The sequence below is a fragment of the Cynoglossus semilaevis genome, chromosome 10 (assembly GCF_000523025.1).
Source record: "Cynoglossus semilaevis isolate Cse_v1.0 chromosome 10, Cse_v1.0, whole genome shotgun sequence".
In the NCBI taxonomy this organism is placed as follows: domain Eukaryota; kingdom Metazoa; phylum Chordata; class Actinopteri; order Pleuronectiformes; family Cynoglossidae; genus Cynoglossus; species Cynoglossus semilaevis.
The window spans coordinates 11202392-11220173 of NC_024316.1; the positions used below are offsets into that span (position 1 = coordinate 11202392).

At 39.4% G+C, this 17782-nt stretch overlaps 2 protein-coding genes and 1 long non-coding RNA gene across 4 annotated transcripts; 2 read left to right on the forward strand and 1 right to left on the reverse strand.

The window, feature by feature from the left end:
* Window positions 1-3062: 3062 nt before the first annotated feature.
* On the forward strand, window positions 3063-4748 carry LOC103385000 (uncharacterized). 2 transcript variants are annotated; one of them, XR_522175.3, is made up of 5 exons: window positions 3063-3184; window positions 3464-3572; window positions 3958-4080; window positions 4181-4381; window positions 4518-4748. It is a non-coding gene; the product is annotated as an uncharacterized LOC103385000 (long non-coding RNA). The 2 variants fall into 2 exon arrangements; XR_003050855.1 differs by having other exon boundaries at window positions 3958-4381.
* Window positions 4749-4808: 60 nt separating this feature from the next.
* dalrd3 (DALR anticodon binding domain containing 3) lies at window positions 4809-12155 on the reverse strand. Its single transcript, XM_008318740.3, has 13 exons — window positions 11688-12155; window positions 9847-10154; window positions 9457-9761; window positions 8627-8685; window positions 8409-8510; window positions 8266-8330; window positions 8015-8073; window positions 7844-7926; window positions 7627-7753; window positions 7089-7147; window positions 6748-6864; window positions 6585-6653; window positions 4809-6426 (listed from the first exon to the last, which is right to left on the reverse strand). Exons 1-13 carry the CDS (start codon window positions 11919-11921, stop codon window positions 6307-6309), a joined length of 1707 nt encoding a protein of 568 aa, XP_008316962.1. The 5' UTR covers window positions 11922-12155; the 3' UTR covers window positions 4809-6306.
* Window positions 12156-12742: 587 nt separating this feature from the next.
* LOC103385001 (uncharacterized) lies at window positions 12743-17169 on the forward strand. Its single transcript, XM_008318741.3, has 3 exons — window positions 12743-13142; window positions 14821-14969; window positions 16155-17169. Exons 1-3 carry the CDS (start codon window positions 12874-12876, stop codon window positions 16436-16438), a joined length of 702 nt encoding a protein of 233 aa, XP_008316963.1. The 5' UTR covers window positions 12743-12873; the 3' UTR covers window positions 16439-17169.
* The last annotated feature ends 613 nt before the right edge of the window (window positions 17170-17782 follow it).

Below are 17782 nucleotides of genomic sequence, written 5' to 3' on the forward strand. Positions count from 1 at the left end.
GCTAAAGATTTTGGCTTTTGTTCTAAATATTACAGTAAATAGATTCACAATAAATTAATATAATAGTTAATATAGATGGATGGATGGATGGATGGATGGATGGATGGATGGATGGATGGATGGATGGATGGAGGAATAGAACTCTATTAATCCCTCTGGATTTCCCTTTGGTAAACTAAGGTAATAAAGGTAAAAAAGGTAATAACATGTATTTATAGATAAATCTAAACAGTAAGCATATCAAACATCATCAAAAGTCTATATTTAAGGGTAAAATTGTTTTGGGTCCATATTTGTGTCCTGATAAAAAATAGCTTCTTGATTCACAGTTGGGTCACAACCCAGCATTTGAGAAACAGTGTACTGAATATCATATTTTGTCATATTCTTCCACATTTTCTTTTCAGAAATCAGTAAAAGAAAATCTCCTACAGCTGAGAGGGAATCAGACGTCAAATGCATGTGAACTCCAGTTGATTCTCATCGTTCTGGTTTTTTTACAGACTTTCACTCACGACGACCTTTTAAATCAAATAAGACAAATCAACTAAATACAAATACTGCCTGATGAGACGGAGCTGCGTGTGTGTATTGATCGACAGCACGCTGGCCACATGTCTGAGCGTCGACTTCTCTGGGTTAATGTGACGACACGTGAATGTTGGATTGATTTTGTTTCATTTTTCATTTGTTGAAACACAAACAGTATTTCAGCGACCAGCAGCTTCTTGGCTGCAGCGAACTGTGGGCTAATTTACTCCCCGTCTACTGTGAGTTTGTAGGTGCAGGGCACTGTGGGAAATATGTTCCACTTTAGATTTACTTACTTGTACAGATCTTAGTAATTCTTATGAAACAAATGGTGATCACCACCACTTGCACTTGAATTTAAGTCTCACCTAAAAGTGGTAACAAATTGTAGGAATACAGAAGAACCCACATGACTGACCATGGTGGATTTTGTTTGTTTGTTTTTTTTTTGTTTGTTTGTTTGTTTGTTTTTGAGCTTCATAAAAACATATTTTTACATACATTTCTGTTTTTTGCTATTGTAGGGATTCTTTTTTTACTTTAATTCCTTGAAAAGAAATGTGTGTATTTTTGGTCAATTATTCTGTTTATGACAATTAAACTGGACTTTATCAACACCTAATGTTCTTTTAAAGTCTGTACAGAAAATTTGAAAATGTCAAAAAAAAAAAGAGCTTCATAAAAACAGAGGTCTCACTGGAATTCAGAAGCCAGAATTTGTGGATAAAACTACAGAGACAGGAGTCGTATTTCCTCATGACTAATGTAGAGGAACTAGACCTTCCTCTAGAACTGACGATCTTGGACCATGGAGTCGCTGAGTGAAGCTTCTCCTTCTCTTCCTCTTCCTGATTATAGGATGTTCCTCTGTTATTGTCTATACTTTTCAATCCCTGCCTTTTTCTGTTTCCCCATCACCTCACCTCACCTCACCTCACCCTGTGTCACTGTTCTTTTTCATCATTCTCTCTCCCACCGACTCTTTCTCTAAACCATGTACACTGTTTTTCCTCCTCATCTCCATGATTTCACTGTATTCTCCTTTGTTAGCGACTGTAAATCCAGGCCTGCCTCTGCCTTCAGTCCTTTTCCGCCTCATCCATTCACTGGGTGTTGTACCTTCTGTCCTCCTCCTTTCATTCGCTCTGTCAAATCTCCCCTTCTTCTCGCTCTCTTTTTATTCTCAGGGGCGTCCCTGACCCCATTCATTCATCTCCCTAAGACAGCCCATCCACTCTGCACCAATATTCTACATGCTCAGAGCTCTCTAACACCACATCTCTGTGTTTTCCAACCACTTTGACGTCCACTCCCACTCCTGCTGCTTTATCATGCCTCCGTCTCTGCCATGCTGCTTTTGTCTCCGTCCATCCCATCGCCCAAGGGGTGTGATTGACAAGCAGGCAGGGGCCATGTAGAGGGGAGTTTCTGATTGGAGGCAAGAGGGATGAAAGGGATAAAGCCTCCTGGACCTGGGCTGACTGCACTGGGAAGAGGGGAAAAGACTTGTCTTGTACTTTGTCCTGTGCTGAGTGTTCACATCAAACATGTATGAAGTGGAGTCTTTGAACTTGAAAGTGTTTACAGCTTTAGCAGCACCGTACAAAGATAAGATGACAGTAAAGAACAAAAGTGATGAAGGATAAGAACAGATGGAGTTTGATAGGAGATCACATGTTTTAATGCTGACACTTTCTTTGTTTTTGGACTTTTTTTTTCTTTTCGCTCTCTACAAAGACTTTTATTTTGGAAGACTCTGTGATTACAGTTTAGGCTTAAAGGAACTAAACAATTAATCAAATATTCATTTTGTTGAAATAAGACAAAGGAAGAGTGAATTTCAAGTTGTTTGACTTATGAAGTGAATATGGGGGACAGGACACAGGACAGATTGTGGGCAATAGTATGGGGTTGTTGAAAAAATGGCTAGTGTTTTTGTTCAACTTTTGCTTTTGTTATTAATGTTAGTTCAGGTTATGAGATCATGGAGTGAAACGTTTGTCATCATTTGTCACAGTTTGAGGATGTAACAGATGGAATCACAGCCTTTTTATTTCAGTTTATGATGTTTATGATTGTTTTAGCAATTTAGGGTGTTGATTAGTCAACTGTTATAATTGGGCTGAATATAACTATAAGAAACACTCATTTGAAGTAAATAAAGTGCACAATGTATATCTATTTTTAGGAAATCTCTAACAAACACCTGACCCTAAACCTGCAGTGAAGCTGTCAAACAATAAAAATTAAAAGAGATGTAGAGATTTAATGTTAACTAAAACAGACAGCTCATTAAATATCCTTGCAAAGGCCATTCATTATATGAAGACGTTATTCTGTTTACTCAAACTCAACTCTAAATAGAAATATAACCTAAAAGCACAGGTGACAAAAAGACCACCTTTTTAAAAGCTTTTTTAAGCTCATTTTTACCTGAGTCTGTCCTGGATCGACTCAGTGCCTGAACATTGCCACCATGTGGTGAATCCGATGTCTTACATCGAGATGACATCATCGCTCTACAGGCCGGTCATTAAAGTGTGTTTGAGCTGTTCCTTATATTACAGCTTGTGATCTTTCTACAGACTGAGCGACGTTACGTTCACATAATAAAGTGGCCAACACACGACAACAACACATTGGTGTAACATCGGTGAGTTATTAACACTTCAAATATGGAGAATACACAGGTTTTATTCCGAGGCTCTAACTTAATTTTTAACAAAGACAGATGCAAATGCCATTAAGAGCATCTGCAGCTAAATAACCGAGGGACAGATGTGGTGTTTCTGCTAAATACTCAACAGACTGTGGAACAGACGATTCCCACAAATGACAAACTCAAACAATGGCCTCTTTATCACCCACCAACTCAGGTGTAGGCAGCTTTCCTTTTTATCCTATTTTTTAATTGTATTTGTTTTCATTCCAGTTTAGCTTTTATTAACGGCAGAGAGCAATAAACGGAGAAGTCTACCTGGCCCCCGAGGTCTTATCATCAACTACGGTGGCCGTTATGGACCATAAAGGGCGTTTGTGAGGTAAACGTTAGTTTTAATTGTGATAAATAGGAAATGCTGCGTCAGAATAGCTTTGGTTCGACCTTTAACATGTACTTTAGAAACAAAGGAACAGTTGAAACTAACGAGTGAAACTCGAGTGAATAAATAAATTACAAAAAGCACATTTACATAATAGTCTAATAACTGCCTTGGCAAATAATATTATGGATTTAATCAAGACTTCCTGAAAAGAAAGTACGATATAAGGACAGCTGAGTTATTTAATCTGGACAATTTACACCAACCAAATCCACATTACTTAAATAAATCACCCTGTTATGAATCACCATGAAGTCAGCATTCTAATTTTTTTTTTTAAATAAGTCGAACATATTTGACTGTTACATTTTGACTCTCAACACAGGGAAGAGATCATCTGCAGAAAGAAGGTGAAATAAAGTTCACACTGGGCGACAAGTGCAGAGGAAAAGGAAGCAGAGGAGAAAAAAAAAGCTTCAGACTAATGTCATGTCACATCAGCAGGACTGTACGTTCAATGGTGAATCAACATTCAACAGCATATTCTCTACATATATGCAGTGTGCAGGATATTCTATTTGTTGTGTTTATATGTGCCCTGGGGGCAGAGGGGAGAGAACGGAGCAGAAGGAACAACAGCGTCAGTGTGTGTCTGTCTGACGACGAGGCGAACACTCACCTAGTCTACGTCTGGGGTTATTTTCATTCTGCAGAGGAGGAAGACACAGAACCTGTAGGTGGACAGATGTGTGTAGGAGGAGGTTGGCAGAGTTCTGACTAGAGAATGCACTCAGGAGACACACAGAGAGGTGAGAGTATGTGCAAACGCCGAGGCGGAGAATTGTTTTTATTATGATTTACAATCAGTTTAATGAACTGAGAAGCTGCGTTGGAGAAATTCAGCTGTCAACTAACTGTTGGTTTTTTGTTTCTCATTCAAAACAGAAATATTTCCATGTGAAAACTTCCAGCTACAGTGAAACAGCAAAGATGAATTGAAAGATTGCATGCATCAAAATTCACTTAAAATCTAACAGAGTAAGACAGATACTTCACAGACCACAGATCTGTATGTTTACTGCTTTAATACTGATACAATTAACATGACAGAGGATTCAGAACAACGTAAACGTCCACCTCTCTCTTCTTTAGCGAACATGTAAACAAACGAAATTTAAAAAAAAACCCTGCACAATCAAAGTACAAGTGACTCGACTTGTAACAGGGACAAATGTGTAAAAATGTGTGAAAATATCAACGCTAAAATACAAACGCTAAAATTAAAACAGTTGATGGCACATTTGAACAGACACGTTCAAAACAAATGTTTTACTCTTCTGAAAACAATTAAACATTGATTAAACGTGTCAACACTTTCACTCAAACTACCCCTTTTTTCCATACATTTCTTCATATACAGTATACTGTATATGTATATATATATATATATTTTATTTTCATGCCTCTTCATGCACATCTTTACATTTTGGCACAAAGTCTTAAATGCTGCTAGTAAAACACCCTCCAAGTCACCACTGTTTGTCCATTATCTCATCATTGCAGCAATTACGACTAAATATGCAGAATATAGAAATATCCTGTACACATCTGAGTATTTCAAAACTACTAACAGACGTTTGTGTGGAAATGACGACGGCAACTCTGGACCTGGAGAAACTAAGACCAGGATGACGGCAGTGAAACAACAATCAAGAACAATTCAAATTTGGAAAGTGAAACAGTTAAGTTAAGATTTAGATTCATTTTAAGAATTTTAGAAATCTTCGGTGCATTATTGATCACAGGATTATTTGTCTCGAAAAACTGAACAAACTGAAAAGACTTTAATTCTGTTTGTGTTTTGTGGACCTGGTCCTTACTTTGGTCTCCTTTAATGTCTTATGGAAAACAACACCCATAGACCTCAGGTACCTGACAGGGTGGGCTCAGTTTAGTTTGCTTCACAAAGCTAATAAAATAGTCTTCTAACTAATGTGCCCAAAAACGATGTATAAATGTCCATTTGTACAGAATCAGTGTCAGTGTCATTACATCTTTTAAATCAGCAAATGTTTTGTTTTCCAGACAACTGTTCAATGATCAACATCCTGTTAAAATGCTGAAATAGTTTTCAAACTGTTGTGTAACTAATTTCTCAGGGATGCTGGTGAACATCTAAGGAACCACAAAAAAAAAAAATCAGGTAAGAACACATGACTTAGAGTTTGGCTACAAATTGTCATCCAGTGACATCACACTACACTGAAGTATAAAAATGTAGCTGCTGTGTCTCTCTGCCTCCACCGAATGTCACTAAGTTACACTTTACAGTAGAATGATTATCTTCAGTCTCCTCCTGCGATGATTGACAATTCAGCAAAAAAGAGGATTTTTAAATATAAACAATATTTCAGTGTACGTGAAAACAACATTTTCATCAACGTCATAAAAGCTCCTCTAACAGACAACTAACGCACCTTTTCAGAACGACCTGAACCGGGAGTGAAGAGATCAGTTCATAAATAACTGTACAGAACATCGAGCTGATTAAACACACTTCAATATGACTGACTGGAACGACGAGCAAAGCTAAGAAGGTGTGTCCACGCCTGGTTGCCAAGGGTTTATACACTGAAGCTACAGGAGTGTGAGTGTGTGTGTGTGGTGGGTGGGGAGGGGAGGGAGAACTAAGAGTGACCACAGGAGGGACTTTGTGTGTGCGTGTGTTCTGAAGCTATAGTTGTCTAATAGGAGGGAGGTTGAGGGAGTCCAGAGCGCTGTGGTAAAGCTCTCTCAAAGCTCTCAACAGATACAGACGACAAAACATCTGGTTGAAGAGATGAGGCAACGGCTCCTGGACCGGGAAGGAGTGATGAGGTGAGAGACGGAAAAGGGTGAGAGAAGAAAGAGACAAAATAGTACGACCCTCATCAATGTCAAGAAATATAAAATAATCAGTGCAGGGGCAAGAATCTTAAACTCAAAGTAGAAGCAAAATAGAACTTTTCTCACCCCCAGCACGTGGACTCGGTTGTAGTACGAGCTGAAGTCCTTAGTGAGGGACACCAGAAATTTGCAAAGCTGAAAAAAAAAACAGAGGGGTTTAGGACGACCAATTTAAATTTTTACAGCAGAATTTTGAAAAATCACTCTGTTCATGTAATACTGCCCCCACCTGTTCAGTCCTCATATTCACTCTGGCCCCTCCCCCGTCTCCGTGGAGCGCTTGAGCTGGCTGGTCCAGCAGCTCGGAGAATGGTATGAGATAGTTGAAGAGGAGCAGCCACTCACCCTGGAGCAGCAGTGACAGGATGACAGGATGATCCATGAGAATGAACATACGGAACATACACAGAGAAACAGAACCGGTCAGTGGTGTTAAAGGGGGCGTGTGTTTGTATTATGGGACTTTTATCCAAATGAATATGGTTTTGTTTTTCAGTGAAGAGGAAACAAGCAGAATGGTAGACATTTAAACACAATTTAAACTTAAAATTGCATAAAATGCAGTGGCACCTCCTCTTTCAGAGCAGAGAAGTCGAGCTTGGAGGCGTCAGGGATCTCTGGGTACAGACCTGGAGATAAAAGGAATGGAAAGAACATTGCCTGCCTCATTAAAACAGTTGTTTACAGCTGGTTAAAAATGCAGCTTTGGAATTATTCATGTATTTATTCTGTTTACTGTTAACAGAACTATGTTTCAGCAGATTATTAGAACTGTAGTGCAGTAGGTAAAGATGAAGAGAGAAGACAACATTTGACAGAGCAAACCTTCCAAAGAGCAGAGATACTACAGTCTGAACATGCACACACTCTCTGAGCTGGAAACTTATTGATCATTCGGAAAATCTATCTTTTCTATTGATTCATTCAGAGAAAAAAATATAAATGGAACAGTTAGTCAGATAAACACACAAATAATCTAGAGTGACTTCAAAATCAAGTCTACAAAAATAATGAGATGAAATTCTGTAGGTTTTTTTTTTTTTTTCTTTTTCAAACGTTTGTTTCTGTTCCAACATGAGACAGAAATGAAGACGCCCTCAGATCTCACCCTTCTCCACTCCTCTCTCGTAGCTGTCAAACAGGGTGTGAAGCCTGGCACAGTTGTACATGACAAACACCCCTCCTCGTGGCCCTTTGGTGGACACGCCCCCCTCCCTCTGGACATCCAGGGTCACCTGAGATAAGACATTTGCTTCATCAAACACAACTCAACACAGGATAATAAACACACACAGCACAGTTAGTTTACACAGGTGAGGACTTACAGGACTACTGTGGACTGTGGACAGCAGCTCAAACCTGACGGTGGCGGAGGTCATGGCCTTGATGATGTCATCCCACATTTGACCTACAGTAGAGGACAAGGCATCTTATGTAAGACGCACACAAACATCAACCGTGTGGATGATCACACTGCAGACGGTGTGGACACACACCTTCTACCTGACCTCCGTACTTCATCTCTGAAGCCTCCTTCATCTGTCCTCTCCTCAGCCTGGAGGAGAAAGGGAGGAGGACACAAACAAAACAGCAGATGCCTTGTTTACACAGACTGTTGTGTTGCTGATTTTGTGGGGGAGGTGGGGAGGAACTGATGCAACAATGTTGAACACTACTGTCGTACGCTGAATAATACATTTTGTAAAGAAATGAGAAGACATAGAACTAAGGAGGACAGGTGTCTTACTGCAGGTACTGTGCAGCGCTGATGTGAGAACCCGGGGTCTTCACAGGGCGACACACCAGATGTCTCTGCAGAGACACAGAGACGAGCAGGTAAAAATAACAACACACTGTGCTACTAGACCTTGTAAGAGTCCAAGTAGGTACCTGTGTGTGTGTCGCTCCACTGGCTCTCCACAGCATGGCTATTTGCTGCTGACGAAACTCGTCCTGACAGGAAGTCACATGTAGCACTGTTGCCATGGTTGTCTGAGGAAACGCAGCAACAGCAGAAAAATCAATGTTTTCTTTCTCTCACGCTCAATTACTGGGGATATATATATATATATATACATATCAGCCATGTGGATGTGTGTGTGTCTTACTGTGTAGTTGGCAGTAGCTAGATCCAATTGGGCCAAATGTGAAACACTCTCTCTGCATACTGAAACAGACATGCCACCAATCTATTAAAATGCAGCACTTAATACAAGAACTCATTTCCTGACAATAAGTTCTTCTTAAAAACTAAAAGCGTTCGGGAAATGATGATGCAGAAACGGAGAAGAGTTGCACTGGTTTCAGACATAACTCTGTATGAAAAAAAATCTATCTGAAAATAAGGACTTCCTACACTGGTTACAGGTTTTGCTGCATCATCCAATCGGACCTCATCTCTCGTCGTCTTTTTTCCATCAAAGACACACTGTTTTCGAACTGTACAGATTTGACAAGTAATAAATACTTACATTTAAGGCAGTGCTTCTCAAAGTGTGGGGCGGGCCCAAGTTTCAAGTGATGATGTCACAACTGCACTTTTATTTTCTCTCTTTGAGCTTTGCATTATTTGATGTTATTGATTTTGAGTCATTATGAAATATAACAGTATTTGGTTCAATAAGTTAGAAATGTAATTTGTCAAGACTTTTGTTGGGGGCTTGAAAATCCCCACTTGTTATTGTTGGGGAAGGACCAAACCACTGAATTGAGGTAAAGTGAGTAGATGTGATGTCACAGTCACATCAACTAGATATCAGATTGTAACATTAAGGGGAAATCATTTGCACCAAAAATAAATATATTTATAAATGTTGGAGCACACATTCAAGACTTCCCAGGGAATATTCCACATTGTAATAAATTGCGTTAATAGTCAGAGGATAATGAGGAAAGCTCATTCAAACTACAAACCTTTGCACCCACCCTGTGGCCTTACCTGTGCAGGTACCAAGACTGGGGTCATATCCCAGCAGCCCCTCCTCCTGGAACACTCTTTTCAAGTTGATCCTCAGCGCTCCTTCTTCATCCTCAACCTCCGTCTTCTTCCCACCGCTGGTCATCCTGCTTCTGTCCTTTTCGCTCTCTCTGTATGGACAGTTCTCCAGTGCCGCCTGTATCTTGTCCTCACGCTCATCATTGTTTGCACTGGTCGGGACGGCAGGCCAATCGATCCCTAGACCTCGGAGAAAAGTGCTGATGTCGCTTTTCTCGGGAAGCGTGGGGCAAAAAGACACTTCAAATCTATGACAAACAATGGAGGTGTTAATAAATATGGAAGCAAACGAAGTGGATTTAAGGTGATAGAAATATGATGACGTCAGCGCACCCTTGTCTTCTCAACAGTGCCCCCATGTGGTCAGCCACGAGAATGGTTCTCAACTGGCCAAGTGTCAGTGTGTCTGGAGTAGGGGTGCTTGGTTTAGGATGCAGCACGGGGCAATTCACCAACACACACCCCTGCCTTTCACTCGAGGGCTTCAGATATTCCGTGGCTCCACCTGCCAGTATGGACTTAAAGGCTGCAGCTCGGTCCACCCTCACCCTCAGCCCGTCTCCCATCACCTCACCCCCAGCCACAGGGAGAACCCCGCTGCCACGAAGAGACAAGATCGTAGACATCACTGCTGGAGGGACCTGCATGAATACAGAGACTTGTTAAATTAACGTAACATATGCTGGGGGATTCATATTATTTAATACAGTAATTATAATGAAAAGAACACTGTCCTGCACACATGCCAAAACATGCTCAAACCTTTATTCAGCTCAACTCTCAACATTAGTTTTAATGTCTATGAAGATTCTCAGTCATCCAGGTCATGGTCAATCTTGTACCATTAGTTTTAATGTTTCTCTGAATCGCAAACAAATTCTGTCGAAGGCCATTGCATGTCTTAGTTTCAGTTGAGCACGACTGACCCACATTGTAGCTGCCAGTCATGGGTTAATAATGACTGCTGCAGGCTTCTGTGGGGGGGTTGGTCGATCATGATGGGCCAGTCTGCTGGCTGCAGGGAAGTTGTTATTCTCCTGGATCGATAGAGCTCATCAGGGGTGAGGTTTTAGGTCTTTAATGAAGAATTGTGAGAGTTCAGTGTGCTCTGTTTGTTTTCTCACACCCATAAACATTCACCTCATGAACAGACTGATAGTTTTAACTGAACGATATAACAGACACTGACACCCCTGCGTGGGTGCTAAGAATGGTGCATATGTGTGGGATTTCCATAAAACAAACCAAAACATCACACAAAACTATATCCTGTCATGTTGGTGTTGTTCCCAGAATGGGGGTGGGGAGCTTTTGCATATTTTCTAATTACATTTCCTTTACAGGAATTACAGTGTTTTAAATAAAGTTCAGTTTGTTTGTTTGTTTTTTTCATCTTCAAAAGGGGCACTGCAGAATACAATTCTATTAGGTGATATGCTCATTTCCTTTTTTTTTCTAAACCCAGATTTTGGTTAAAAATATTCATGGGAGAGGGGACCCTGTAGGTGACAATAATCAAACTGAAAACATTTTATGTGATTATTTTAGGTAGGGAATGTACTTTAAAATTTTACTTACTTCAAGTGTATAAAAAAAATACTATAGTGAGTGACGTGGGAGTATTAGCAATTAGTTAAAACTATAGAAATCTTAAATGTGGTTCCAAGAAGGAATTCTTATATCCCACAGGCAAATGTAAGCCTCTAAAGCTGATAACACAATTTGTTTGTGTTTTGATCATGTTCATAGCATCACCTGCAGGGTAGGAAGAGGAGATTAAAAATCTGAGTCTCCAATCACTTTCTGTAGATCTTATTTTTGTATTAGTTTATATTATATATGTGTTTATATTAATTATATTAGTAAATGTAGGTCTATATGAGTTTTTAAAAAGCACGAGATATAATTGAATAAAAGTAACAATAGTATTTCATTTTACTGTACTATGATTCATTAATACACACCTCAACAGACAATTTGAAGGAACTACACTGTTCGGACTACACTGTTCAGATAATTATCATGCTTATTGCCTGTTTATAAATGTAGTTTAGCAGGGTAACAAGCTCAGTTTTGTTTATCAAGTCATCATGGCATAATGGCCAACGTTGTTGAATATGACTTCAAATTCCTCTATAGGTCTGACAGCCAGGTATCACTGTGATCAAACCAACCTGTCCATCTGCGTATAGCGTGTTCAGTACCGTGGTCGGCGACAAGAAATCCCTGTTCCGAAGATTTTTTATTGAACTCTCCTTAAACCAAAGCTTCTCTGTTTCGGGAGAAATCCGTTCTTCGTTTTTATGGCCCGTGTCGAGGGTATTTCTGATCTTCCCCCGCAGTGCGGAGTTTAGAGCCCGGACTGTCGGGGTGATCCGAAGGGGCGAAGATTCGTCAATGGTTTCCATCTCTCAACCACACAAACAGGTGCTTCGTAAACGACTACCAGCACATCTACACTCTGTTCATGTCCTCCGTTCTATGGGTTACTCTGCTCGGTGGTCACGCAGGATACCGAATTTTATACTGTATTCCAGCCGCACTGTTGATCACAGATCGATATTCCTCGCACTCGATGTTTTCCTCTGCACGGAACTAAAAAAGTGTGCATCGGTGTTTGCTCGGGGATTTTTTTTGGCGTCGGACCAGTGGGCCGTCCCGCACAATAGCGACAATTGTTGGACAAAAGAGTAACTGCACGTATGACGGGATAATTTACACAGAACCATCTTATGTGAGCAAGTTAATAAAAATTAAAAGTAAAACACAAATAATCAACATAACACCTTGATTTTCTATTTTTTACAAATTTCGGTGAAACTATTAGAGAATTACAGCCAATAGTCGAACCCGGTTCTGTAAAAATAAAAAATAAAACGATCTATTCGAACATGTTTGGGTAGGAAGTGTGAAGAATAATGCACAACAATATCCAACTCTTTAATGTACTGAATTTCTTCTTATTTTTCTTATTTTTAGATATGTTTTGTGAGTGTGTTTGAGTTATATATACTGTATTTGTACATACATATATTTCGGGCACAACTATTTTATTGTGAACTCACCAAGACTTGTATTATAAGGGTTACTATTATGAATACTATTACAATTACTTAAAATAGTTGATGAGTGTTTTTCAAGGAACTACATGTACAGCCTAAAAGATTGTTTTGTAACAGTTTGTATGTAACTCTTTCAAACACTGTCTTTCGTCTCGGAAATGTGACGTAATGGGACATGCGAAAACATAAGAGGTTATTGGAAGTAACTGGAGCCTCAGCCGCAGCGCATCTCTAATAGGGAATACTGAACCAATTTCAGAGTGTGCAGACCACATATTCAAGTAATCTGAAGACGCTGATGAGGCGGCGCATCAAGTGGCACCATCAGAAGATCCACTCAGGTCTCAAATTGACGAGCACTGCAACTGAATGTTCAGAGCATCTCCATCTCGATGGCGACGAACCCGATGGAGCGAGCAAGGAGCCATACGACACTACTGATTCCCTTGCCGTGGTTGTTCTGTGGGACGAGGTAGACAGTCATCTGGAACCAGTGGAGGAGGATGACGACGAGATCCGTGATAGTCCTCCAGAACGGTTACACACCCTCAACACCAGTGCCTATAGGTTTGTCTTCTAATATCTACTAATAACATATATAACGCGTCACTACAAAAACAAATTTTTCAGATTTCTTCATGGATCAATTAAACCTAGATGAACTAATTTCGGACCACAGCTTGTGATATAATCGAAGGACGGACAGACACTGGAGGTAAGTTTTACAGTGGGTTAAATGCAGCACCGTCTTTGAGAACATCGCAGAAGGATGGTACTGTAACTGCACCTCACTGAATTATTTATACCTAAGTCCATGCTGCCACCAAGTGGACATCTTCCAACATTACTATAAATTCTCTCTACTCCACTGTGGAAACGACTCTCAGACAATTTAGAGAATATATCCTGACACCAGTTGAGATATCTTGTCGCTTTACTTTGTCGCTCCTTGTTCTATTCCGCCTGTGTGTTGTTGTATGTGTACATTTGTGTGTTTCCTCAATAGCTCCACTTTGTTTTATCTCAAACCAATAACAACCAGTGAGGCCAGATGTATAACATTTATCGTGTTTATATGTTACCTTGACCAAAAAGAAGTTGTTGGGATGTACGTCAACTGAAAATCACCAATCATGATTTCATGAATGAATAATTTATGTCGGATGTCACGTGACAAAAGAACCAGGCTTGCGGATGGACGCTGAAAATGAATCACTCACTCATTACGTGCGGGAGTAACCAGTGGGTGATTCATTCGCAGAGAGTGATTCGTGAGTTCAATATGAACGAATTCCTCGCGAACCGCACATCACGAGTGATGGCTATCTCGCATGTTTTTCTGAGTGACATAGCTCAAGAATAGCAGATAGAATAACCCCATCAGAAAAGTATATGCAGTACATGCACTTGATTTTTGCACAACAGCTGTTTGCTTTTAATGTAATCGTATAATCTTTTAACTAATAGTGCACCTATTATATGTTAGTTAACAAATGTGAACCACACCAGGAAATGAAATACATTTTATTCTTTACGCTGTGAATACACACGAGCCATTGTGTTTGAGTTGCAGATAATATAGCTCATACCACAGCATGTGGCAATATGTTTCTCACTACTAAGTGTGCCGTTAAGCCATGATAGTGGGAAGAACCAAGTGTCTGATCTGCTTTTCTTCCGAGTGGTTGCTTGATATTACAGTTTAACCTGTCCAATTCTGCATTCTGTTTTTTGTTTGTTTGTTTGTTTGTTTGTTTTTTAATATTGAAATACAGCCTAGTTCTGTTTATATTCTACTGTCATTCCTCCGTCTTCCTCTCGTTTCTCTGCTTCTGTAAAAGTCTCTAAACGCACCGCGCACCCCTCGTCGGCTGGTACGGTCCTTGTAAATCCTGTCGTGATTGGTTGCACCCAGGCATGTGATATTCAGTCACTCTGCTATGCTCCGCCTGTTGTTCGGTGATTACCATATAACAGCTCGTGCGACTGAACAAGAAACCGATCCGAATCCAATCGTTTATTTCAAAGATCCGACTCGTTGAAACGGCTCAATCTCACCGAAACATCCCTGAGAGAGAGAGAGAGAGAGAGAAGCGGTACAGTGCTCGAAAACAAAGATGAGTGGGATTGACAGTAAAAAAAGAAGCCAAATTTGGTTTCACTTTGATAACCTTAACAACAATAGGGCAGAATGCAGACACTGTAAAATAAAGCTGTGGTTTCAAGGAACAAACAATCTTCACAGACACCTGAGAGCTGTGCACCCAGATGTTCCGTTGGCGGTAAAAAGGAGGTTGAGCGAGTCTACTCCTGCCCCCGACTTAGCTCCGATTGATGGCGATCCTGATCCTACTGCCACAACTACACTGTCTGCTCCTTGTGCACCAGGTACACGAAAGTAGATATTACAATGTCATATAACTTAATAATGTCAATAACTGATTACAGCTGGTAGTTTAACAGTTATGTTTGCACTGAGTCGTATGGGAGTTCCAAGCGTATGTAAATGCGCTGAACCGTTTGGATGCCGACGGGCCGGCTCTTCACGGAGAACGGAGCCAAATGTTTCGGATCACTAAAAGGAACCGTGATACTCACCACTACTCCACAACTGCTAGATAAAGCATCGACTCCGACAGTAATGTGTTAAACAAATATACAAAGCAGTTAAATAGTAGATATTATTGCTTGTTACCAAGCGTAAACCTTTAGCTCAGGCTTTGTTAGCATAAGCTGAATAGCCTAATATTCTTGTTACGAGTCAGACTGCCGATTAACTTTATCTAAAATTGTAAAAAAATTAAATAAAAAAGTAGTATATTTATATATATACACATACATACATACACACACACACAAACAAAACATTTTTTTTTTTCACTTCTTACTAGCAAACCTGCAACCAGTCAGGAGGCATACTGCTACCTATTGTAGTCGTAAAGTTAACGCGTTATTACGGTGCTGACGCATAAATTAATTCGTGTTACCTTTTTTAGAAGAATAATGTTCAAAAGTGTCCAACCACCAGTGCAGTAAGAACAACACAGACTGGTGACTGTCGGCTGCTACTGTTGTCAACATACTGTAGTTCAACTGTTGCTGCTGATACTGTGACTACAACATGTATTTCAGCACAACTCTTTTTCTACACAGAGTCCAACATTGTTTTTTGTACATTTAAATGTGTTATGTACTGTGAATTATATTTTATATTTCACACAAAGAAGTAACCTATATGTTTCAAGTGTCAACAAATGTTTTTCCTCACTAAAACTTACTAATTACTAATAATTATTTGATGTCATTTTTAGTCACACATAAAAACAGGTGTGAAACATTCCCCTACCTGTTGTTATTTGTCTTTCTGCTCCAGCAATATACAGAAATAAAAATATATATGTTTTCATAATAAGGAATGCTAATTTATCTTGCTTAACCATAGTAAATTTCAATTATAAATAATACAGATAATTAATTGTGTGTAATCCACAGCTTCCCTGTGATTAATCATATTGAAAATCTTAATTGTTCGAAAGCCATTATAACACATAACACCCTTGTGGGGTTTTTTTTTTTCAGCCTTCAGGGTTTCACCAAAGAAAAGAAAAATCACCATCATGGACCAAGTTTCTGCTCTAGTGTCAGAGTCGGTCGCCCAGCTCGGTGAAATGGACGCAGCCATGCAGGCACAGGAAGACGCACGACTGCAGCTGTTAATGGAGCATGAGAGGGAAATGCAGAACAATCTAATATGTCAGCTGACGACCATGCATGACAACATCATTAAACAAAACCATGAGAGACACCTTGAGCTGGTGGACAGGTTACTGTCTAGATTTCCTTCATCGTCTTCAGACAGCTGAAGGACTGTTCCTGCAAGGGACTGTCCTGTGTCTGACATGCCTGTCCATTTTCCTCTTTATTTTTACTCCATTTTTAATTAGTTCTAGAGACCATTCATCCTTACAGCCTGACTCTATTTTCTCTACACTGTCACAAATGTACGTGAAAACCGGCCTTGACTCACAAAGCAGGCACTAGTTCTGCTTCACTACTTTTGCTTTTGATACAGAACTGGTGTTTCATTCATGCTCTTCTCCTCTTATGATGGGTTACTTTTATATTTTTGGCTTTTGTTCTAAAAACATTTGGCTAACCTTAGCTAATTAATCTCTGGGTTAGTCACCTGTAAGCTAAATGATGGAGTGTTTTTTTGTTGTTGTTTGTTTGTTTTTGTTTTGGGTTGGGTTTTTTTGTTTTGTTTTTTTGCTTAATTTGAAGTCTTTTTTTCAGATTTTCCAAAATGTTTTCATTTATCTAACTTCTGTCTGTTTCCTGGCCTACTTTTGAATATGTCTGCAAGATGTGACAATTTAGACAATGTTAAGCTAAAGTAGAGGCTAATAGTTATAGAAGTTTTTTTTACTAATTTGTGTTTTTTTTTTTCTTGATTCAATCTCTAAATGTCAGTTTGTTTGTTTTTTAAATTTTTTGAAAAATGTATCAAAACACCAGAAAATACCAAACCTTTGTTGTGGAAATGCTATGGAATTATCAACATGTTGAGCTTTAAATAAAGACATACGCAACCTCATGGTCTGTTGATGTGAATGCACTGAGTTTTATTTAGAAATGCACAGAATATAAATTTATCAAGTATTGGAAACTATGTGGTGGAAAAATGGCTTAGTCGCTTTTTTGAGCTTTGCATTATTTGATGTTATTGATTTTGAGTCATTATGAAATATAACAGTATTTGGTGTTGGTTCAATAAGTTAGAAATGTAATTTGTCAAGACTTGTTATTGTTGGGGAATGACCAAACCACTGAATTGAGGTAAAGTGATTAGATGTGATGTCACAGTCACATCAACTAGGTATCAGATTGTAACATTAAGGGGAAATTATTTGCACCAAAAATAAATATATTTATAAATGTTGAAGCACACATTCAAGACTTCCCAGGGAATATTCCACATTGGAATAAATTGTGTATAGCGTGTTCAGTACCGTGTTCAGTACCGTGGTCGGCGACAAGAAATCCCTGTTCCGAAGGTTTTATTATTGAACTCTCCGTAAACCTCTTTAATATGAACTGAATTTTAAAAGTACACGCACGTCTAAAAGAATTCACTGTGAACTAATCTTTCACTAAGAACGAATCACTCTCTGCGAACTAATCTTCCATTGTGAACTAATCTTTTACTG